We start from the raw sequence: 26,183 nt of genomic DNA, 5'->3' as shown, positions 1-26,183 counted from the left end.
TGTTAATCTAAGCGAATAAAGAAAACACCGCACAAAGCAAAACGCAAACCGTTTCCCTATCCTTCACTGAGGCTGTTTATTGACTCTGTGTTTGTTAGAGCTCTTTCATATTCGCTTCTTAAATATTTACATGTATTGCCTATGTATTTAGCTGCATAAATAGAAATTAATTCCACCTTTAATCTGAGTGGCTTTGTGTGCTTTTTAAAGGCCTTTGCTGAAGTAAATGGGAAGCAGCCTCCTGAAGTGAGCGTCTTATTGCTGACTGATAGGCATTTGGTGATGTACCAATAGGTCCCTCTCCCTGGAACGGCCATAACAGGAGCCACATTCAAATCCATATTTAAGTGACATGTGCCGTCTGAGAGCATCTATACAATTTTCCACGTAGCCTATAAAATTGGAAAAGGACAAGTGGATATGAAAGTAAATAATATAAGCTGAAAAGGGGTTTGAGGATTATGTGATCATTTGGCTTGCCTGTGAAAATTCTCATCCTGCCACCATTAATATGAATAATTATAAGTTGGCTTGCATATTCTAGACCCGTGGTTGGCAAACGGCGGCTCGCGAGCCACATGCGGCTCTTTGGCCCCTTGAGTGTGGCTCTTCCTAAGCCTTAGGAGTACCCTAATTAAGTTAATAACAATGTAACTACCTATATAGTTTAAGTTTAAAAAATTTGACTCTCAAAAGAAATTTCAATCACTGTACTGTTGATATTTGGCTCTGTTGACTAATGAGTTTGCCGACCACTGTAATCTAGACAAACACTTCTCCCTCAGGGCCTCTATTGTCTGTCAATGATATCATCCCAGAGAGGAAACTAAGAGATTCTCCAGAGGCCGCAGCACTGGTTCCCATCCAAGTGAATGTAAGCCTCTCCCTAGAGAGAAATATCAATAGACTCTGTCAGGGAAACGCAGCTGAAACTACCTCTATGCACACTGCTAAGAGCCATCGCACTGCGAGGAGTCCTAACAGCAAAACACTTCACAGGGCCACCTTCCACCGCATTCTCTTTGCCAAATTTTCTCTTCTCTCTCTTTCCTCTCTGTTTCCTCATTTAATATCTGCATCTTTGAAAATTGCATAATTAGGTCTTACTGTTCTTCCCATGAAGATAAAAAAAAAAAATCCTATGAATAAGTCAGTGAGAGAAAGACAAATATCACATGATCTCAATCTAATTAACAAAATAAACTGATGAACAGAGTGGATCCATAGACATGGAAGCATGGAACAGAGTGTGGCATTTCAGAGGGAAGGCGGAGGAGGGAGGATGAGTGGGAGGTAATCAAATAAAGACCTTGTATGCATATATGCATAACCCATGGACACAAACAGTGGGGTGGTGAGGGCCGGGGCGGGGGCGGGATGGGCTGAAGGGGGTAGATAGGGGGAAAAAGGAGACTTATGTAATACTTTCAACAATAGATTTTTTAAAAAGAAATTAATATGTTATGTTATACTAGAGACCTGCACAGATTCGTGCACTGGTGGGGTCCCTAAGCCTGGCCTGTGACCTCTCGCAATCCAGGACCCCTTGGGGGATGTTGGGCTGCTGGTTTTGGCCCGATCCCTCTAGACCAGGCCGAGGGACCCCACTGGTATATGAATCCGTGCACTGGGCCTCTAGTATGCATATAAGATCTTTGGCTAATCTCTTCCTGCCCTCCTCCTTTCCCCTTCCCTCTAAGATTCATCAGTCTGTTCCATGTTTCTATGCCTGTGTGTTGAGCATCTGCCCCTTGGTGGTCAGTGCATATCATAGCTACCGGTTGAACAGTCAAATGGTTGAATGGTCACTTAGGCTTTTATATTCCATCTAATAAAGAGGGAATATGCTAATTGACCCTCATGCCATCTCAACGATGGCGGCGCCCACAGACAATAAGGAGGGAGTATGCTAATTGACTGCCCTGCTCTCAAAGATGGCAGCACCCACAGCCAATAAGGAGAGAATATGCTAATTGGCTGCCCCACCCTCAAAGATGGCAGCACCCACAGCCAATAAGGAGGGAATATGCTAATTGACTGTCATGCCCTCAAAGATGGCAGCACCCACAGCCACAAGATGGTGGTACCCAGTTCCCTCAGCCCCGCTGGGGTGTCAGGCACACGGCAAGACCAGACCCACCCCCAGGAAGGCCCAGCCACTCCCCACGCCTGCCTCCAAAGCCCCCAGTCCCCTCAGTCTCCCAGCTGCCCAGGGCCACCCAAGGCACAGGCAAGTCTCGGATGGTGGCTGCCTATTTAATATCTGCATCTTATTTGATTACTTTCATATTGGTAAATAAAAAATCAAATGGATCAATTAGGTTACTACAGGTGAAAAATCTTTTATATTGATGGGCATAAGGAAGAAAGAGAGTTGGAAAGGGAAATGGTGGTTCATTTTTCAGAAACCAATAGTTATGGCAGAAGTAAACATTGGACCTTGTTTTAGGAGTACTGTTTTTATGCAGATAAGGGTAAGTGAACAAAAATTGCTGATGGGAAGGAAATCCAACCAGCTAAGCCTGGAAGATACAATTTCCTACCAGTTCATCAGCTGAATCCCTGGGCTCCATTGTAGCCTCTGTACAGACGGGTGCCAATGATCGCATTAGATCTATGCTAAACCTGTGGGACCCTCTGGGGAACAGGACTGGAGCACAAAGGAAACAGAGAAGAGAGGGAGGAATCATTCATGAAGAACTCAGTTCTATTTACCAGGAATCAGTTTTATGCTCATGTGCTGGGTGGAGCTCTGAGTTGCTTCATTTGTAAAGTAAGGAATGATATAAGGATATCTTCACCAGTGCCTGGCACACAGTAGGACATCAATTGGATGAAACAAAAATCTTAGTTAGCAGATAATCAAAGCCATCTCTCTTTTGTAGCTAGTGAGCCCTTTCGTGCCCTTCCAGGCTCTCCAGGTACTCCAGTACCCGGGAAGCAGGAAAGAGAGAAAGTGTAATTAACTACACACGGACTAAAAAAAGGCAACGGAGTTGCTATACTGCTTGTTGACGAGGTGTCACATATAAAGTCTTAGCACTTTACAACCGCACTGTGTGAGTTAGACCCTCTATCCGAGAAATACAATCGAAGCAGAACTGCTCACATGGCAATTAGTTAAGTTCCCTTGCATTCAGTCAGCTGTTTTCCCAGATCACCAGCACTGTCTAGTTTCATAGTATGCATGAACTTTTGGAAGCATTTGTAAACGTCTAGTAGAATACGGGCATTTTTTGTTGTTTCTTTGTTGAGTAATTCAAGGATACAGGGACTGCTTCGGACCATGTCCTTGCTTTGCTAAACTGATTTTGAACTAATTTCTTTTTTCCTTCAGGTGTTTGGGAGAGAGCTTATTGCTGGAGTGGGAACTACAGACATAGCAGACAATATGAGTGGTGCCTGTCAGTTTACACGATGTTTTATTTTAGCACAGATGAACAAACTTGGAGCTGTATTTTTTTTTTTTCTTAAATGGGCCTGGCAACATGTTCTGGAGTATGACCCAGCTACTTAAACTGTATATGTTAATGAACATAACAATCACAAAGAAACCTAATTAAAATGAGAATTTCTGGGCCCCATTTCCAAGTGTTCTGAGAAGGTCTTGGGTGGTGCCCAGGAATCTGCATTTTAATAAGTCCTTCCCTTCCCCTGACTCCACCCCCTCTTTATCACTGTATGTGAGGTAGTCCTTGAAGGACAACTGAAAAACAATGGTAACTGCATTACACTTTACTGCAAAGGACTCTGTCCCTACACCAGAATTCAGTTCTGGCAAACTTAGTTGAAGGAGTGGCCCCTGAACTAGGCCATAGCAAAAGCATAAGCGATTCTTTAATAGGTACCAAGTGTCTTCTTTCAGCACTATCTCTAAATCCAGCACATTCTACCACTTAAAAAAAAAAAAAAAGATTCAAAATCAGTTTATCCAAGCAAGCACCTGGGCAATCTTCCAAAGAGTGAAACAGAAGAGCAAATACAAAAACAGAAAAGCCCAAACATTTATTAGAAGACAAAAATATTTGTAAAATATTTATAAAAGCTATAAAACAAACAAAAGGAAAGTAAAACTGCCAGAGGCGAGCAGGAATTAGTTTTTGATGGGCATATTCTTTACAAATGGGAGTTTCAAATGCAACTAATATTTACTGAGTTTTTACAATGTGCCAAGCAATAGAACTGGAACTTTCAAATACATTACCTCCATTAATCCACAAATAAACTTTTAAGGACTTATTCATGGTGCCTCTTAATAGATGAAGAAATGAGAGATCAGAAAAATTAAATAATTTGTCAAGGTCGCCCAGCAGGAGAGGTGGGATTTGATCCAAGGTCAGTTGAACCCAGCCCCCTTCTATTATTATTTCACACTTTCCTAAGCATAAATTGCTCTATAAATTTCATTTAAAAATAAACAGAAAGCAATGACAATATTTATTGACACTCTCCTAAGAACCATGCCCTGTTTAAACACCTTAGGTACTCTAACTTATTTCAGCCTCAAAACCCATGAATTAGGTACAATCACCACTTATCTGTGGATGGCAGTCTGAGAGCTGGAAATTTTTAAATAACATGTACTGTGAACAACTTCACACAATCATTATAGAGGTTTAAATTATGTCTAGTTTTCTGATATGAATATGATATCTTATTTAATCTTGATTGCTTTTGTATGATTTGAAGACTGTTTGGAATTTCTTATTGAAAAAGTGAAAGTTTCCTCTAGTTTTTGTTGTTTGTCTTTTCAGTTTTTTGTTTTTGTGTGTTTGGGTTTTTTCTCTTCTTTTTTTTAAAGAAAAGTATGGTGTGATGAAGCATTCTTTCAAGCTTTCATATTAGTAAAAAAATGAGGAGTACTCTGTTTTCCTTTAAGAGACTCTAAATAAATGATTGGAAGACATTAATTCAAGCTGAACTACATTAAAGTTCTTAACTTCCTAAATCATTTTAAATTCTATGAGGTGTCTGTTGACCATTAGATTAATTATTAACTATTTAGTGTAGTTATTACCTTTGCTTATGATAAGCCACTGGGTAGTTTTGTTGCTGAAAATTAACTTGGCCGGAATGTAGGTGAGAGTTATATCATTTGAGGATTAGAAAGATGACTTATGAGACATAGGTATAGAGGCAGACCTAATTTCTGCACACTTCTGTGTTTCTTAAATATTAAATGCTTTCACTAGAACACTGGGATTATGTGTTTAGCAATCACCGAACATCTGGTGTCCAGCGTTGGCTCAATCCACCAAGTGTCTGGGGCACTAGGAAGTCAGACACACACTAACGCCTCAGCATGTCCCATCTGTCATAATTTAGGTCCTGAGGGCTTTTATTTTCCAAACTCTATAAGGCTTTTCACTTCCAGAGGAAACTTTTAAGGTTACACACTGAATCAGTATCAAATCTACAGCTCTGGAATTCAAATGCCTGCTAAAAGTAGAGCTGCCTGAAATGAAAAGAAAAAGAAAACTGCATTTGTTACTGGAAGGCAACAGTGAAACTTAATCTCCCATTTTACATTCCAGCCGAATATGTATTGAGCTTTTTCAAAGTGCTGGTCCTTAATGTCAGGCATGGGAAATGGTTCTGAGAATTGAACGGTACCAGTATTTGTTGATTATCTGCCAATATTAAGCAACACACTACTCACAAGGGTCCCTGGCTGGGGTTCCTCCAAGTCCTTTTGGTACTTTGGTTCCCACACCTCTACAATTTCATTTTTTCCAAAGAGAAAAGGAAATAAACCCACATTTTCCCAGTTGTGAATATTAACTGTAGAATTAAGATATAGAATTATCTTTGTCTTAAAGATTATTTTTGCATGAAGTAGCTTTTCATTTAAATTTAAATATCTTCAACTAGCAATACTTCTCCTTTATGCACAGACACATTCAAAAGGCATGTTGAGCAAGGTAATTTTAGTTCTATCCTTCATCTTTGAAAACATCTTCGAAATCAGGAAATTTATAAGTGAAGTGACGCAGAACAAGTTTTCTCTCCCTCCACACTCCCATACACACCCCACAATATTAGTTACATATTCACAGTAACTAACATTCAATCACCCGGGTCAGACTGAATCATACAAGTTCTCTAAGGTCTAGCATAGTACTTGACATTTAATAAGTGCTCAATAAATGCTTGTGGAATTGACTTGAGAAAGTTTAGGTTTAAAGTTTAGGTCCTATATCCCAGAATGTCAGATGGAAACATAATATATCAAATAAGATTTAGAGATGCTAAAGTAAATTTTGGGGGAGAGGGGTGAGTTAGAACAGCAACCTTTCAGAATTAGAAACTTTTGACCATGATTTGAACAAAACATGTTCCACTGAGAGATAGTCCTTGTTTTTAATGGCTCCCTCCTCCCATGGGGTGCTGTACAGCCCCTCAGCCAGAGAGGCAGTGCAGCACTGTGATTCAGAGCAGTCTCGCTATGACTCTCAGAGCTACAACTGACTAGCAAGTGGCCATGGGCAGGTGATTTAACCTCTCCCTAGCCACGCTTTGCTCACCTATGAAGATGTAGTGAGATGATATATGCAAAGTATTTAGAGGGTATCTGGCACACTGGAGGTGCTCAATCAATATTGGCTATGAATAACCATAATTAAAACCTTAAATGCTTTTTAAAAAATCATCCATTTCTAACAGCATTACTGAGATGTAATTCACATACCATAAAAGCTATCTTTTAATGTGGATGATTCAATGATTTTTCAGTACATTCAGAGAGCTATGCAACCGCCACAACTGCTGCAATCTAATTCCAGAACATTTCATCACTTCAAAAATACACTCCATGCCCATCAGCAGTCATTGCCATTCTGCCCTCCTTTCAGCTCCCGGGTAGCTACTATTCTACTTTCTCTCTATAAATTTGCCTATTCTAGACATTTCATATAAATAGGATCATACAATATGTGGTCTTTTAGGACTGGTTGCTTTCATTTAGCATCATGTTTTTAAGGTTCATCTATGTTGTAATATGTATGAGTGCTTCATTCCTTTTTTATGGCTGAACTGGGAGCCCAGTGCGCGATTCAAAATTGCATGGTGCTGCCCACCTTCTGGTCTGGCCCTGTCTCCCTCCCTGGGCCCCGCAGCAGCTGCGGCCACTGCCGGTCTGGCCCTTGAAGCAGCCTCGGCCTCTGCTGATCAGGCCCTCCCCTAGCGCAGGCGCATGAGGAGGCCCCAGCTGCCCCGCCCCCAACGCTGCACTGCAACCTCCTCCTATCCAGTCGACCTGTTAAGGTGTCCCGGTTAATTACCATATTTCTCTATTATAAATATATAGATTAGATAGATAGATAGATAGATAGATAGATAGATAGATAATATCCCATTGAATGGATATAGATACACCACAATCTGTTTACCAACTATCATTTGATGGATATGTAGGTTGTTTGTACTTTTTGGCAATTAAGAAAAACATTTTTGTAAGTTTCTGTGTGGTATTAAGATTTTGTCAAATGGTGTGTTCTTTTTCTGTGTGTATGGAGATGATTGTGTGATTTCTGTCCTTTAATATATCAATGGAGTATTACATTGATTGATTTTTGGATGTTAAACCAACATTGCATTCTTGGGATAAATCCCATTTGGTCACGGTGTATAATCACTTTTATATGTCACTGAACTCTGTTTTCTAGTATTTTGTATCTATAATTTATAAAGAATGTTGGTGTATAGTTTTCATGTAATATCTTTGTTAGGAGGTTCTCTACACTTTGGTCTCAATATTTTTTATTTTTTTTTTTTTACCAAGAATGCTTTCAAAGGCTTGACTTGCAGCATCTTATTTTCAAGCCTCACCACCTTTCTCCGCAAGCCCTCCCAATGCCCACTCTGTTCTATACTCTCTAGCTGCTAGGTGTTTACTGACACTGATACTTTCCCCAATCCACCCCATGTATTCATATCCTGTAAGGCCTATGTTAAATCCCTCTTTCTCTTCAAGCCTTCACCCTTCACAGGCCATCCAACCCCCAGAAACCTTGCCTTTTTGGGGATACTCATGTCATGTTACAAACTAACATTTGCTTAACTGCTTACAATTTACAAAACTCATATTGCATTTAATTCTCATAATCCTGAGAAATAGATGTGTTTACTATTATTAAGCCAATTTTGTACAGAATGAAGTGGCTGGTCCATGGTTGCATAGCTATAAAGTAAAAGATATTAAACCCTAAGCTTCTGGTGGCAAGAAGGAAAGTGCTCCATTTGATATATTACCTTCTAGCTTTGAGATTAAGCATTTACTTCTCAAATTCAGTCTTCCCCCCTTCAGGTAGTAACAAATATTTATAATGCATGCTGACTACACAGCGTGTACTACTTGAGGTAGGGAGGAGAAGGCCTACAGGATAGACTCCAAAGAGACTGCTAACCCCACTCAAATTTACCTATACAACCAAAAACTCTCATCTTCTGAAACTAAAGCTAAAAAATAGCACTAAACTGATAAGCAAAGTAACTCACTCAAAGAAATTAAAAATGAGTTACTTACGGGACTAAGGTACTTTTAAAATATTCTGTACTAAGTAAACCAAGAACTTTTCTGAATCTAATTGCCTTTAGAGTTGTATTCTTAAGACTTTAATTATTTCGACTGAAGTAAATAAATTTGTAACCTCATTGACTATAATATATCCAATATGAGTCAATGATTAAACCATGAGAACAAGTGATCTGTCTGAAACCTAGAGAAGGAAATCAAAGAACAATATCAAAAGTCGTGAAACAATGCAATGGGGCATCTACTTCTGGCCATAGTGGAGTAACTGGCACTGGGCTTGCCCTCCACTGTGAACAACTAGAACATAGATGAATTTCTTCCTTCAAACGGGACGTCAGGCAGTAGGGACTGTGATTGCAGAGATAAGAGAAGCAAATAAGGAAAGACCTTTCTGCCAGAAGACTTTCTAGATTGTAGCCTGGGGAGGCTGAAGTAGAACAGGGCTGTCTCACTGAATTGAGTTTTCAGAGGCTGAGGTGGCTGAAATGTGAAGAGCTTAGTGCCGGAAGGAGAGAATGCGGTCCAGAGATGTGCATGGCAGTCCATTTGGGGCCTTGGCTGAACGCTGAGCAGGGAATACATAGGGGAGGCTCCATGAGACTAGGTAAAGAACGAAGACCACGCCATCTGCTGCTGAATAAACCCAGAGTTCCCACAGGGCTGGGAGACATCGGAGTTCTGACCAGCCAGAGTGGAAAAGACCTTGAACACTGGGAGCATTCAGTAGAAACCCCAGAAGGACCTCAACTTAGTAATCTTAGTGAATTTTTGTATGTTAGAAAAAGATAAACTAGTCCTAACAAAGCTTAAAATTAAGTGTCAAAAAAGTCAAGTTGTACTTAACCACCTATTAGGGGGAAAAGAGCCCAGCACTGTTTTTAGAGAGTAACAACCAAACCTACTGCTCAATAATGTAATGGTCACAATGTTCAGCATCCTTTCAAAAAGTAACAGACATGAGAAAGCTTATATATACACACTAGTATAACATAAAGGTCAATATTTTCCAAATTTGGGAGAAGAACCAAGATGGCGGCATAGGTTAAAGCCGGAGTTTGCTGCTTTGAACAACTACTTCAAAAGTGAAACTAAAAGACGGAAGGAACATCACCCAGAACCACAGGAACGCTGGCTGAGTGGAAGTCCTACAACTAGGAGGAAAGAGAAACGCATACGGACACTCAGAGGAGGCACAGTGCTGAAGTCAAATTCTGAGGTGCGGAGTGCACGGAGCGGGCTGGCGGCGGAGGGCGCGGTTGGCGTTTTCAATCGGGAGGGAGTCGCAGACTCTGAGCTCCAGATACGGGCGAGTCTCTAGGGACCCAGACTCAAACGGGAGAAGCGGGACTGTCTGGCTTCGGTCAGAGCGAGTGCAGCTTTCTCTCCCAGCTTTGCAGCGGGTGCTGGGACTCAGAGAGGCAGAGCCCCTGGGGACAGGACTGAGAGCCGCCATAACTGCTCTCTCCGGCCCACCCTGTTGATCCTGTGCGACCCGCCCTACCCAAGCCCTGCACAGAGGCATTTGCCGGATAGCCTCAGGCAAAGGCTAGATTAGCACCTCCCTAGAGGACAGAAGTTCTCTCACTGCTGACACAGCTGATTCTCATAGCCACTTGGCCTGGAGGTCAAACCCTCCCTGGTATTAGCTACAACAATCAAGGTTTAACTATAAGACTGCGAACAAAGACCACTAGGGAGTGCACCAAGGAAGCATAACAAAATGCGGAGACAAAGAAACAGGACAAAATTGTCAATGGAAGATATAGAGTTCAGAACCACACTTTTAAGGTCTCTCAAGAACTGTTTAGAAGCCGCCGATAAACTTAATGAGATCTACAAGAAAACTAATGAGACCCTCGATGTTATGTTGGGGAACCAACTAGAAATTAAGCATACACGGACTGAAATAACGAATATTATACAGACGCCCGACAGCAGACCAGAGGAGCGTAAGAATCAAGTCAATGATTTGAAATGCGAAGAAGCAAAAAACACCCAACCAGAAAAGCAAAATGAAAAAAGAATCCAAAAATTCGAGGACAGTGTAAGGAGCCTCTGGGACAGCTTCAAGCGCACCAACATCAGAATTATAGGGGTGCCAGAAGATGAGAGAGAGCAAGATATTGAAAACCTATTTGAAGAAATAATGACAGAAAACTTCCCCCACCTGGTGAAAGAAATGGACTTACAGGTCCAAGAAGCGCGGAGAACCCCAAACAAAAGGAATCCAAAGAGGACCACACCAAGACACATCATAATTAAAATGCCAAGAGCAAAAGATAAAGAGAGAATCTTAAAAACAGCAAGAGAAAGAAACTCAGTTACCTACAAGGGAATACCCATACGACTGTCAGCTGATTTCTCAACAGAAACTTTGCAGGCCAGAAGGGAGTGGCAAGAAATATTCAAAGTGATGAATACCAAGAACCTACAACCAAGATTACTTTATCCAGCAAAGCTATCATTCAGAATTGAAGGTCAGATAAAGAGCTTCACAGATAAGGAAAAGCTAAAGGAGTTCATCACCACCAAACCAGGATTATATGAAATGCTGAAAGGTATCCTTTAAGAAGAGGAAGAGGAAGAAAAAGGTAAAGATACACATTATGAACAACAAATATGCATCTATCAACAAGTGAATCTAAGAATCAAGTGAATAAATAATCTGATGAACAGAATGAACTGGTGATTATATTAGAATCAGGGACATAGAAAGGGAATGGACTGACTATCCTTGGGGGGGAAAGGGGTGTGGGAAATTCGGGAAGAGACTGGACAAAAATCGTGCACCTATGGATGAGGACAGTGGGTGGGGAATGAGGGTGGAGGGTGGGGCGGGAACTGGGAGGAGGGGAGTTATGGGGGGGGCGGAAAAAGAGGAACAAATGTAATAATCTGAACAATAAAGATTTAATTTAAAAAGTCTTAAAAAAAATATTTTCCAAATTTGATGAAAACTATAAACTCATAGATCCAAGAATTTTCAATGAACCTCAACTAAGGAAAAAAACTAAAGAATCTCAATTGTTGAAAAACAGTAAAAATATAATATCTTAAAACAGCCAGAGAAAAAACATTATGTACACTAAAACAAAGAATGACTGCTAATTTTTCATTAGAAACAATGTGAGTCAGAAAAAAACACACAGAATGACATATTTAAAGTGTTGAAGTAAAATCAAAGAAAATAAAAACTGTCAAATCAGAATTCTATTTTCAGAAAAACATCATAAAAAATAAAAACACTTTCAGACAAACAAAAGCTGAGAAAATGCATCAATAACAGACCTGAAGTATAAGAAATGTTAAAGATCTTTACACAGGAAGAAAATTATATCAGAAAAAAACCTGGGTCTACACTGAAAAAAAAAAAGGAAAGGGACAGAAATGGAAAGTATGTAAGTAAATGTAAAATAATTTTGTTTTCCCATTTTTAAACTTTTTCAAAAAGCTGACTGAACAAAAAGAGTAGCAAGGTTCTCCGTAGGGTGTATAATATATGTAGTAGCAAATTAAAGGACAAAAATAGCATAAAGGACGACATAAGGAATGGAAGAATTCTGTTGTACAGTTATTATACTACTAGAGGCCCAGTGCACAAAATTTATAGGGGCGGGGGGGGGGGCATGCCTCAGCCAGCCTGCACCCTCTCACAGTCCGGGACCTCTCAAGGGATGTCCGCCTAAGCAGGCAGTTGGACATCCCTCTCGCAGTCTGGGACCCCTCGCTCCTTACCACCTGCCTGCTCACTGGCCCCTATTGCTTGGCTCGCTGCTCCTTAGCACTGCCATGGAGGCGGGAGAGGCTCCCGCCACCATCGCTGTACTCACCAGCCATGAGCCCAGCTTCTGGCTGAGCAGCACTCCCCTGTGGGAGTGCACTGACCACCAGGGGGCAGCCCCTGCATTGAGCATCTACCCCCTGGTGGTCAGTGTGCATCATAGCGACCAGTCGTTCTAACTGTTCCACCATAAAGGTCACTTAGGCTTTTATTATATAGATGTATGAAGTAACATAATACTATTTAATGGTAGACTCTGATTAAGATGTATATTATAATACTGAAGCAAGCACTTTAAAAAGAGGCATAACTAATAATCCAAAATAGAAGATAAAATAGAGTACTCAATTCATTCAAGAGAAGGTAGAAAAAGAGGAAAAAGGAACAAAACACCAGATGGGACAAGTAGAAAACAAAAATCAGGATGGGATATTTAAATGCAACCATATCAATAATTCATTTCATATTAACCAAAACCAAAAATGGACACAGAAAAGTACATATTGTATTATTCCATTGTTATGAAATTCTAGACGAGGCAAAATGAATAAAAAGAAGTAGCAGTTGCCTGGAACCAAGGGTGTTAGTCACAAGGAGGCATGAGAAATCTTTTAGGGTATGGAAAAATTCTGTATCTTGATCTGCGTGATTGTTTCATGAGTGTGTACATTTGGTACTTATATGGGTGCATTTTTGTTGGATGTAAATGATAATTCAATAAAGTATTTATAAAAGTTAAAAAAAAACTTAAATGTCAAAACAGATTTGAACCAAGCAGCCTGGAAGCAAGCATTATGTTCTTATGATTCATTACGCCACATCTTGTCTGGCCAAAAAGATTAAGTCACCCATTCAACTAAGTTTCCAATACATGATATTGTGGTTTTTTAAAAAAAGGTGCTCAGTTTTTGGATTAAAATATCTTTGGAAGAAAAAGTTAAATGCCTAGGAATTAATTGATCAAGAAATGTGTAAAACCTTTATGATGACATTGGTGATGAACATGACAGGACAAATAAGAGATTTACACCATGTTCCTACATGAGAAGTCAATCTTGTGGCAAAAGTACTTATCCTCAATTTAATATAAATGGGTAATGTAACACCAGTCAAAATTCCAATGAGAGATTTTTGGGGAAGAAGGAAAGGTGCTGAGAAAATGGATTTGAAATTTTATCTGAAAGAATGGGCAAGAATAGCCAAAAGATTTTGAGAAACCATATAACAGGGTGTCTTGCCTACCACACTGCAACACATCTTTTATAATCTAGTAATTAAAGCAATCTGGCACCAGTAAGAGAATAGACAGATAAAATTTTGAGTCTCAAAACAGAAACATGAATATATGGAAATTTATCATATACTGTTAATGTTTTATTCAAATGAGCTGCAAAGGGATAGATTGTTTAATAAATGGTGTGGAAGGAACTGAACGCTCATTTATAAAAAAAAATAAACTTAGACCTCCTCTTTCATTATTTATGAAAATAAATTCCAACCAGATTAAAGATTTAAACAAAAACAAAGCCATAAAGGTACTGAAAGAAAACGTTAAGGGCCATTTGTATAATCTTGAAGAGGTTCTTTAAAGATGACAGGAAGCCCAGAAGCCATTAAGAGAAAGGCTGAAAGATACGACTGTATACAAATTTAAAACTTGTGCATGACAACTCTTTTTTTAAAAAAATTAGAAAGCAATGAACAAACTGGGAATATTGTAAATTCTACAAGAAACAGAAGATTAACACAACATATAGAAAGATCTCAAAAATAAAACCATCACTCTAATGCATTCTTGGTGATAAGCAAGTTAACATATAAATATCCTTTTGTTTTGCAATTCTACTTCTAAAAAATATCGAACAGAAAATATATATCTATATATATATATATGTAATTTGTCTTAGATCTCCAAGAATTTTTATTTCAATAGTGTAATGTGTAATAGGCTGTGTAAAAAAAGTGAAAAAAATATAAGTGTACATGAATGAGGGTTACACTGTATTAAACTAGGATACACTGATTCAAGAGTATTCTTGCAGCTATTAAAAAAAGAATGAAAGTGATCTATAGAGGCTGACATATAAAGTCTGATATCTCATTTTATATATTATGAACTCATTTTTATTAAAAATTATTATATAGCCAAGACTCTCAACTGACTCAACCCGGACCATTGGTTGGTTAATAAGGAAAAGGTTAAAGCATAGGGAAAGATACTTTAAGTACTTCATTTTAGTTTTAAGAATATGTACACTCATTCTGCAATCTTTGGATATAGGATCAAGGACTTTTCTTTAACTAGGGGTACACCTGTCCTTTCTTAGTAAACTATACCCTTAAAATATTGTTTAAGATTTCTGGTTTCAGTTTCTTTAAACTGCAGCGAGGACTTAAAAACATTTGCAAAGCAATCCAGGTGCACACTCTATCTAGATTTATATTCCCCCCCACACCCTGATCTTTTGCAATTGCCTTGCCCACTCTTCACTGACTGCCGTTTTCCTAAGCATCTAGCCCTTAGCAAACCTTTTAACACATTAGACTTAGTTGAAATAGGAATAACTCTCACGCTCACATTTTGGGTTATGTTTCACTGAAATTTCAAAATTACTAGAGTGAATACAACTAAAATAAAAGGTTGACAAACATAAAACAATAATGTGTAACTATAAATTAGCATCAGGTTTCTTAATCAATTAATTTCTTGTTAAGTATGTTCACATCTGTCAGTTTAACCGCGTACCATTAGCTGTATCAGCCAATGTACCCAAGTCCCCAGACCCGTGCTGTCCGATGGAAAGCACCTGGGCCCAGCTGGCTTTGTTCAGTGGCTGCGCGTCGCCTGTGAGCCAGGAGGTCATGTCTGATTCCCAGGCAGGGCACATGTCCAGGTTTTGGGCTCAGTCACCAGTGGGGCGTGTGGAGGCGGCAGCCGATCAATGATTGTCTCTCATCATGGGTGTTTCTAACTCTATCTCCCTCTCCCTCTCTGAAATAAATAAAAATATCTTTTTAAAAATAATAATAAAGCACTTGAAAAGTCAAAATGTGAATTGAGATGTGCTGTAAATGTAAACTATATACCAGATTTTGAAGACTTCATAATGAAAAAAGAATGTAAACTACTGTGATAATGATTTTTATATTGATCATAAATTGAAATGATAATATGGACATACCAGATTAAATAAAATTGCCCAGCCGGCGTGGCTCAGTGGTTGAGCATCGACTTATGAACCAGGAGGTCACAGTTCAATTCCCGGTCAGGGCAAATGCCCAGGTTTCAGGCTCGATCTCCAGGGGGGGCATGCAAGAGGCAGGCAATCAATGACTTTCTCTCATTATTGATGTTTCTATGTCTCTCTCCCTCTCCATTCCTCTCTGAAATCAATATATATATTACTAAAATTAATTAACTTAAAATATTTCATGTGGCTAATAGCACATTTTAAATTACAAATGTTGCTCTCATTATATTTCTATTAGGTAGCACTGCTCTAGACCTGCAAACATCCTTTGTTCGATGATGATGTCATCTGTAAAGTTCTGCTTGGTAAAGTGAGTCAGATTATCTTTTATCACCTCTGTTATCTCAACCCAAGACATTTTGGGGTAACATTTTATTATAAACCCTCTAAGCAAACTTGTGACTCCATATCAGCCAGGGACCAAAAAACTATGGCTCAGGGGCCAAATTTGGCCCCTTGCCTATCCAGCAGGGGTCCTCAAACTATGGCCCGTGGGCCACATGCAAATACAAATATTGTATTTGTTCCCATTTTGTTTTTTACTTCAAAATAAGATATGTGCAGTGTGCATAGGAATTTGTTTATAGTTTTTTTTTAAAACTATAGTCCAGCCCTCCAACAGTCTGACGGACAGTGAACTGGCCCCCTGTTTAAAAAATTTGAGGACCCCTGCTATCCAGTATGGATCACAAGCTAAGAACAGTTTTTGTGATTTAAATGGTTGGAAAACAAATTTTAAAAAGATTCATATTTTGTGAGGCATAAACATTATATGAAATTCAAATTTCAGTATCTTTAAATAAAGCTTTATGGGCCTATAGCCATGCTCAGCTTATATACTGCCTGTGGCTACTTGGTGCTACAAGGGCATAGTTGAGTAGCTGCATCAGAGACTGTAGTGCCTGCGAAGTCTACACTATTTATCACCTGGCCTTTTACAGAAAAAAGCTTGCTGACCCCAGCTCTATATCATCCCTTATGACACGTGGGCATTGGTAGTTGCCAGTTGCATCTACAGGATCTGGTTGAAATACACAGAAGAGAACACTTGCCATTTTAATCTCTACCAGAGATTAGTTTAATTTCCAGTTTTTTAACTGGCGTCTGCCATTATTGTTCTTGACTCAAGAGAGTGTCCAGAAACGCAGTTATTGGGAAAGTCTCTTCTGAAATAGTTTTATTTTTGCCTCTGTATTCCTTTTATTTCAAAAGATAATAGGGTTTTGTTTACTTGTCTGAGACAGGTTTTACACAGATGGCATTACACAGAAAAAGATCAGGGGTCTGTAGCCTCACGGGTCAACATGTGCCTTTACTTTGAGATTCGCCAGTATCCCAGCTATGACACCAATGATGTCCTTGGAGGGCTTAGGTGCTCACTGCTCCTTTGGTGACCAGCCTCTGAGTAACATTTTCCTGTTTCTTTTAAACCCTCTACTCATGTGCAGGACTGTTCAACCCATGTTTTCCCAGGTACCTACCTCAGTAGACCCTGTGAACGCAATCTTGTCTATGCCAATGTGAGAAGCTATTGCTGCCCCAGCCGTTGGCCCATATCCTGGCAAAATATTGACGACTCCTGGTGGAAAGCCAGCCTAACAAAACAGAATTGGAGGAAGGGTGGCTTGTGAGGGCTGAAGCAGCAGGTGAAATCAGATATGCTCCCATAGGCCCCAACCGTACGGAGCAGGGGCCGCTTCTGAAGGCGGCTTCTCTTACCTCCTTGATGAGGGCTCCCATGTAGAGTGCGCTGAGTGGTGTTTGCTCTGCTGGTTTAATAACTACTGTATTGCCACAGCACAGAGCTGGAGCAATTTTCCAGGCAAACATCAGCAGGGGGAAGTTCCACTGAAAGGAAAAAACCCGTGGTTGATAGATGGAAAAATATCCCTCCGCTATTTGTTTTCAAGCTGTGACTTCTCAGATTTCTCAGACTACTCCTCAACATAAATCTTGTTCCACCACAAAGTGTAGATGTTTGGATTTTTTAAATTACTTCATTAAGAATAAAATAGGACTGGCCTTGAAAATCCAAATTACTATATTCCAACTACCCAGCAAAAGAAATCACACAGTGAAAAGAGAGTCTTTGTTTTTCTTTGTTTTGTTTTTTCTTTGTTGTTATTTTATATGTTTTTAAAACTAGACTTTGGTTCCAGTAAGTTCCTGTGTATGAAAACTTTTTCTTGCATTTGTGATTTTTGTACCAGGGATTTCAGACGGGTATGAAAGCACTATAGTGTGGAAGAACTAGAAGAGACTATTCCAGCTGTGAATTATATTTAAGTCAATGTGTATTTTAAGGCCGTGCCTTTTACTTATATACATATATATATATATGTATATATATATATATATATATATATATATATATATATATATATACACACATATATATATATATGTATTATCACAAAAAAACATGATTATAAAAGTAGAGTGCATCTTTGCTTTTGGAGTATGCAAAAAATTTAGTTTGTTTTCTTTCCACTGAAAAATAAGCTAATGGAGACTAAAAAATATATGTATCTGAATTTGGGGCCAAAAAATGGTTTTTAAAAGAATATTGAGCTTGCATTGTCCTAAGCACAGGCATGAGCCTCAGGACTATCAGGTATTGCTGATAATTTCATTAAGAAAGAAAACAGAAATGCTGGTCCCCTGCCTTCAGCCGGACCACAATGTGTTTCTGCCTGAAGCATCTCAGCTGCCACCCCTGAAAGATTCTCACTGGCCCTGGCAAGCTTGCAAAAATATACAAGTGTCTTGCCTTCACCAAACACCCAATTTCTTTTCCCCTTAGTTGTTTATAAACTTGGGAGTCCACAGTGATGTTTCAATTCCATCTACAGCATATAAATCTTGGAGCGCGGTAACCGAGCGGAGTGGCTGACAGGCAGCTCTTGTCCTGTCAGTGAAAGCTGCTGCCCCGAGAGTCTGGGAAGGGCCAGGAGAGCAGGCTTCAGCTCCTGCAATTAAGGTAACAGACCTCACCCCTGCTCTGATCCAAGTGGGGTTTCCCGGGGAGGGGGTGGGTTTTGGGAGGGGAGGGTTGCTGTTAGGAGCAGAAAAACTTAAGTCAAACCTCTCATTTTCCGTTTTCATTCTCTAACAAATTTCACAGTAACCCGGAGCCTATAATAGCTCATGAAAAGAATATTGATATCTCTAAAAAAATTTTGCCCCCCAAGCCCAAAGATGATCTTAACTCATTCTCTTATATTTTGAAAAGAGAAAACTCCTTGTCTACAATGTAAGAGTTTAGTTTGAGCCTCCCCTGAAATCCTGGCCAGAATGATGAGCTAGCACTGTTGGAGGACTGGATGGTGTTTTGTATAGTGCCACGGCTGTGTATGAGAGAGAGGCAGAAAAAAAAGACAATGTTTAATGTTCCAATCCAAACACTAAGCACTACATCTATTTCCCTTTACAAGACACACAACAGCCCGGCATGGTTTCAATTATGACCGTGACGTTAATGGTACTGCTGTGTCTTCTGTAGAGTCTTCTATCTAGATTCTTGTGAAAAGAAACAGTGAGAAAGAATGGGATTAAAAGACCATATAAAACAATATGCCTGGAAAGATGGTGAGTCACAGTTTTAAAAAATAAACAAGCAAATATAACAAAGCATTAATTTTCCATAAGCTGAATGGACATCCATAACCAAGGGTAGGTTATTAATACATTGGGCTTGGCTTTGCTTATTTTAATCATGAGAATTCCATGACTTGAGAACTCAACTCCTGGTAACGGAGCTGAAACCCTATTAACCTGTTCAAATAAGCATTTGCAGGGAGGCTGTTAAAGATATGTCAACAACATGAGCTCGGTTTTTTTCCCCCCAGTAATGGAAAACACACATCACTGAGATCCATGTTTTATGTATCTTTTAAGAGAACTGGTTCAAATGAAAATAAATACGAAGCATGAGGATCTACACTCACCGGGATGATCTGTCCACACACTCCAATGGGTTCATGTCTTGTGAAGGTAAAATAGTCTCCATCTGAAAGAAATGAGTATGGTCACTACCAGGGAATCCAGATCAGAAGAAAAAAATGCAGAGGGAGAATTTGGGTGGCAGCAAAACCAGAAGTTGAGAAAACATCCCACTCAACCGAGTACGAAAACTGGTAGATACTTTACTTGGCATAAAGTATCTTCGGTTATGGCTCCCAGATACCCAGAGTACTAACCTCAGAGGCAGAATGATGGACAAGTTGATGGCACTAGAAACAGTCTTGGGGGAGGAAGTTTTTGGGGTGGGGGCCACTGGAAACTGGAAAATATTCACTACTAAATTTTATATTAAATATTTAAATAATACTTATATGTAGAACACTTATTTGATTTAAAAACTGAGATACCTCAAAATTTTCAAATGCACTTCCTGAGCCCTCGGATGCAGGCATATGTAGGCCTAATTTTAAGAAGACCAAAGTCCACTTCAAAGAAAACTCCATCAATAACCCAAAGCTTCCACCCCCAAACTAGCCATGGAAACGAGGACGATTTAATAACCTTGTTTTCCTTATAGGGACAATAGGTAACTGGAATAATTATCCAGGAAAGTCAAACCAAATTCACCTTTAGGAAAATGCCATTATGTTTATCTGAATTACATTAAATGGCTAATTGAAATAACCAAAGAAAGAACGGCGCATTTTTTGGCATTGGGCCTTCCCTTTCTGGTCCTGGGCAAAATCTTTGTTTTTCCCTCAATTGCCAACCTTTTGGCCACTTGACTGATATGTTTTCTCTCTCAAAAGCCGTCCCGCTCAGAAAGTGAAGACACTGGGTTAACCCTCATGAAGAGCATCATGGGGATAGGCAGGGGTACAGGTGGGGACAGGAGGGGGTATGGGCTGGGGGAAGAGAAAATGATGTGACTGTTTATCATTATCTCTGAACACCTCTGAATCACTAATATTTATCATACAGAATTGTTTTAAACTCAACATTATACATTTTAAAATAATTAAAGGTCACGCTCTCTCTCTTTTTCCTGGACCTCTTCCCAGAATTAACAGCTATCTGTTACTGGTAGCATCCTTTTATTCCGCCCCACCTTTCATTTCTTAAAATGCAAATAGCATCATATTATTCAGTCTTCTATATTTTATCTTTTTTTCCACTTCTTTTCACAAAAATCTAACATATTTAACTGCTGAATGTTATTCCACTGACTCAATAATGGTGCTACCTACAAATGATCCTGAGGGACACGGAGACTGCCTTCAGTTTAGGCTATCTATCTATAACAATAAAAGTGTAATATGCTAATTAGACCAGACAGCTGAATGACCTTCCGGACATCATTCCGGATGTCCTTCCGGATGAAGCTGTGGTGGCGGGGCCAAGGCAGAGGCAGTTAGGGGCAATCAGGCTGGCAGGCAAGTGGTTAGGGGCAATCAGGCAGGCAGACAAGTGGTTAGGGGTGATCAGGCAAGCAGGCAAGTGGTTAGGGGTGATCAGGAAGGCAGGCAAGTGGTTAGGGGTGATCAGGCAGGCAGGCAGAGTGGTTAGGGGTGATCAGGTAGGCAGGCAGGCCAGTGGTTAGGAGTCAGCAGTCCTGAATTGTGAGAGGGATGTCCCAGATTGCAAGAGGGATGTCATGGATTGCGAGAGGGTGCAGGCCAGGCTGAGGGAACCCACCCACCCCATGCACGAATTTCATGCACTGGGCCTCTAGTATATATATAAAAGTCTAAGCAACCAAATGACCAAACAACCAGTTGCTATGATGTGCACTGACCATGAGGAGACAGATGCTCAAAGCAGGAGCTGCCCCTTGGTGGTCAATGCGTTCCCACAGCCAACCTCCTGTGGCCGGCCAACATCCCGCGGTCCCTCCCCCAGGCCGGCTGGCCCCGATAACTGGCAAGGCCTACGGACCCCACCTGTGCACGAATTCATGCACCAGGCCTCTAATTATAATAAAGCTGTAAACACTATCATTTTATATACCTTAGTTTTGTGTGCAGACGACTCAATAGTTATCATAGATGTCATTCTTTACAATAATGCCAGCTACTACCCTTCTTCAATTTATAAATCTCTGTAAAGGTGGGGTTTTAATGTTAATACCTCTTTATGTTTCAGATTTTTTTTTTCAGTAGCTATAATTGTGATGTCAGGCTCTTTTTCCAGGAAGGTTTTCCATGGGGAGCAGTAATACCAATCAATAGGCTAAAGAGTTTCAATTCCAAGGAAATCCTTCCCAAGTAAACTCTACAGTTTGGCTAAGGTGATGGATTCAGGTGGATAATCACAAACCATAAAAATCAAGATAGAGTACAAATGGGCTGAGGAAAATATGGGAAGAGGAACTGAACAACAACACAGGTGCTTGCTTTAGAAGCACATGTGGGAAAGTAACGGTTCAGAGGAAATCCACAAGGCGCTTGTGCAAGCACAGCACGGTGACTCATAAAGCATTTCCCCGTCTATGTGCTAAGTGCTGAAGAATTTAGTGGTATTACTTATATGATTTTGAAAGTTCCTGAAAAAATGAAAGAGAAGGGAAAAAGTGTAGGCAAAATCTTAAAAACTGACCTCATGAGGAACTCTGTAATTATTCCCAAGAGAAACTGAGTATGGGGAATGAAACTTTCCTGAATAAACAGCTCACAGATTGGACAATTAGCTAAAGGCTGGCTCAGAGAAAGGAACTGAAGACTCTTCTGTCCCTACCGTTCCTCTAAGTAGTCAATAAAGAAATACAGGCTTGGTGCTTGAATTTTCCCACCGTAGCACGGAGTGAAAGAGATAAAGGAAGGACCATAGACCTTGAATTCAGTCTGTATTCCAGTCTGGTCAGCGCATGGTGATTCTGGACACCCCTAGTCTGATCTGGGGCCCTGGCAAACACAGTAGCTGTGCCTTTTACCTGCATCCTTGTCTAAGGCTAAAGGCACTTCAGAGGTCCTCCCAGGGAGTACGACCCGCTCCAAATCCCACCAAGCTTCCAGACTAAAGTTAACCAAACACCAATCGCTCAAGAGCCATCTCCATCATTTCTGCTATATCCAAGTGTAACTACTCTATTACTTACTCAATCATTCTGTTAAATCAATTCACCTTTTAAATATATATACATGGCTACTTGTTAGCATCACCTTAAAGAAAATCTATGAAGCAGCTGGTTTCATGAGTTAGCAATCTTTTCTTCTGATTTCTTCAAACCTAATAATTAAAATAAAAAACGTTCTCACTACTTTACTGTGTAGAGTCACCTTGCACGCTACAAGCGCCAGGTGGTGTGCTATATTGTACTTCTCAAGTTTAAAAGTGTACACAAAGCCCCTGGAGGTCTTGTTGCAATGCAGACTCTGAGTCAGGAAGTCTGGGGGACCTGAGACTCTGCGAGCTCCCAGGTGAGGCCGGCACTTCTGACCCACAGATCACACTCTGAGTAGCGAGGTTCAATGGAACCAAGAGGGTAAATGGGAGTCGACAGGCGTCATGATGACCTACAGCCACTTCATGCTGACTTCATTTCTGTTTATTTATTTTTGCCTCTCTGGTAACTCGACTAATTTGCCTGAAAGGAGTCTGAAGTGTAGGGGAATCTGATCAATGTTTTTAATACTTTTAAAATAGCAAAATATGAACAAAGCATATATATTTCTATGAAGCCTTACAAAATATTTTCACATTCTTATTTCATGTTCAAAACAATTTGATAAGATAAAAAACACAGCAACTGTTATTATCAGCATTTTATAAATAGAGAAAATATGGCACAGGTAGGTTAACCTCAGAGTCATATAAAATTGTGGCTCCTGGACTTGAAACTAGGTCATCAGATTTCAAGTTCATTACCCTTACTTAGAAACATATTAAAGACTCTTTTTGGGAATAAGGTGTTGGATTTAGGTGGATATCAAAAATCATAGGACCCATGTTATGTCAACAAGTTCAAATGGGGTAAAATGACAACTCTTTTGTAAAAGGTGAGGATGACTCTATGAGGATCTGTAATGTGGACACAGAGAACTCACAGAAACTCCAGCATCTTAAGGTATACAGGGAACACTGCAGAGCAACGCCCCCTTACCTCAGTGCGGGGGGGGGGGGGGCCACAAGGCTGAACGCCTCTCTCCCCTTTTCCTAGGCAAGTTGACTCACAGGAGCAACAGTAATAACCTCTCTCTCTCTCCCTTCTACACCTAAGGTGATACATAATGAGTACTCTCATCTGCTAGAAGAAAAATCACCACCCGTTTTCCCATCTTTTATGTTAATAACTAGAGGCCTGATGCATGAAAATCGTGCAAGGGGCTCGGCCCTTGCAGCCCCGGCTGCCTTGGCTGGACCTTGCAGCCCTGACTTCATCCGAAGGTCATCCGGACAATCGTCTGGAAGGATGTTCGGATGGTCGTTCTGCTGTTCGGTCTAATATATTAGGTCTTTATTATAGAGGATGCTCCCCAAGTATGGCAAGGTGACTTAAAGGTTGTTCCCTTCATTTCTCATGGGCTTGATGTAGAAAACATCTCCACCCAAACACAGACTCTCTACTTGGGGCTGCGATGATCTTAGGTCTTCTTACCAACCATGAAGCAGAGAGAACCAGACTCAGCATGAAGGCCTGCATTTGATGAAGACACCAAAAAAAGATCTGAATCCCACAGCCTGAACTGACAAGTCAGAGCATAATAACTATGGTGGAGAAAACTAAAGAAAAGATGAAATACCGAAACAGAAATACTAAATCACATGTGTAAGGCTTTTATCTCTCAGCCTCTTTCCCATTTCACTCAAGAAAGTAAAATTATAGAGTAAGATACCACTCTTACAGGAGTTTAAGACTCACCCAGAGACAACTTCCCTGATGTGTTTTGCACCTGAGTGTTTACACAGCATGAGGAATATAAATTTCTTACAATTAAAGACATTATCATACTACTAGAGGCATGTTGCACGAGATTCGTGCACTGGGGGGTGGGGGGGGGGGTGGACCCTTCAGCCCAGCCTGCGCCTTCTCACAGTCCAGGAGCCCTTGGGGTATGTCCAACTGACAACTTAGGCCCGCCCCCCATGTCAGTCAGACATCCTTAGTGCTGCGGAGGCCAGCTTCTGGCTGAGCGGCGCTCCCCCTGTGGGAGCGCACTGACCACCAGGGGGCAGCTCCTATGTTGAGCATCTGCCCTCTGGTGGTCAGTGCGTGTCATAGCAACCGGTCGTTCCACGGTTCAGTCGATTTGCATATTACCCTTTGATTATATAGGATAAATTTGGTTGAATTTTGGATCAAATTTTATGGGTGTATATTGAGCCATTTCTAGAATTATATCGTCTTCTTCCCTAGAAATGAGTAATAAACTTCCTCTGTATTTGTGAAATGCACTTAAGCTACTGTTCTATGTTTTTTGAGGGGAACTCAACAAATTACATAGGAGAGCCTTGGCTGGTTTGGCTCAGTGGATAGAGTGTTGGCCTGTGAACCAAAGGGTCCTGGGTTTGATTCCAGTCAAGGGCATGTGCCTTGGTTACAGGCTCCTCCCCAGCCTGCGCCCTGGTCAGGGCATGTGCAGAAGGCAACCAATCGATATGTTTCTCTCATATTGATATTTCTCTCTGTCTTTCCCTTTCTCTTCAAATCTCTCTAAAAATCAATGGGCAAGTATCCTTGGGTGAGGATTAAAAAGAAAAAATTACACAGGAGAGAGAGCAATTATTCAGTTAATTATAACAATTTAATTATTTGGATTATTCCTTCAGAGTAAACATTATTTCTTAAAGCAAATTTTATAGTTACTTGAAAAAACTTATTTACAGAATTCTCATAAGCATATCTGACATTGACACAATCTATACAAAAACTAGACAGTATAATTGGGCAATATGTACAGTCAATGAAATCAGAAAAATCTAAAATGTGCCAGAAATTGAGAAGTTTATCCAAAATGGACTGCAAGAACTAGCTCTCAGTTACATTACAATACTAAGAGTATTTGAAGAACTGCAGTTAGTTTGATATTCCTTGTCACACTAATAATTAGTTTATTTGATAGCATAAAAATCTGTACAGAATTCAGTGAATGGGAGGTCATCTCCCCCTCTCCAGTATTAAAACAATTAGACCAGCTACACTGAACCATCCCGTCATGTCCCCTGGCAGATTCCTATGTATTCTGACACTGAACAGATACTGAACAGACTTCGCAGAACAGTTTACGGCTATAATGATAAACTATAAACACCTATACAAACACTGAGACTTTACATTACTTCTCTGAACCTCAGTTTCTTTGTCTGAAAAATGAGGAGATTGGCCTTAGGAATCCTTGAGGTCTTTGCAGCCTTAAACCTCTCAAAGAGGTTACATGTGAAACAGACTTCATGACCTCCTGTCACCACCAATTCAGGTCCCACTAACTACCCTGATTCTTCTTAGGTGGGCAGAACAAACAGCTCCCCCTCTCAGGGAACAATAAGATTTCACCGTATGTGCCCTTCGTTAACGGCACCAAACTAGATGTAGCTGTTGAAGGCAAAGCCTTAGGATCTGAGTCAATGTCTGAGCACTTTTTACCAATTGTTTCGTTTAACGCATAAAACTGAAAAGGGATGGAAGTGGATAAGTAATGACATATGACCTGAGTAGGTT

At 40.2% G+C, this 26,183-nt stretch overlaps 1 protein-coding gene across 2 annotated transcripts in view; it reads right to left on the bottom strand.

Moving 5' to 3' along the window:
* ALDH1A2 (aldehyde dehydrogenase 1 family member A2) overlaps positions 1–26,183 on the bottom strand; it is a 97,713-nt gene that overhangs the window by 22,329 nt on the left and 49,201 nt on the right. For both annotated transcript variants that reach the window (XM_059700223.1, XM_059700232.1), the window contains 3 exons: positions 19,513–19,574; positions 17,285–17,413; positions 17,047–17,160 (listed from right to left, as the gene is read on the bottom strand). In XM_059700223.1, the coding sequence (XP_059556206.1) occupies positions 17,047–17,160; positions 17,285–17,413; positions 19,513–19,574 (305 nt within the window). The remainder of the gene's footprint in view (positions 1–17,046; positions 17,161–17,284; positions 17,414–19,512; positions 19,575–26,183) is intronic.

The sequence above is a fragment of the Myotis daubentonii genome, chromosome 1 (assembly GCF_963259705.1).
Source record: "Myotis daubentonii chromosome 1, mMyoDau2.1, whole genome shotgun sequence".
NCBI classification, from domain to species: Eukaryota; Metazoa; Chordata; class Mammalia; order Chiroptera; family Vespertilionidae; genus Myotis; species Myotis daubentonii.
Note: the sequence above shows the minus strand (reverse complement) of the source record. Positions and strands in the feature narration are given on the sequence as shown.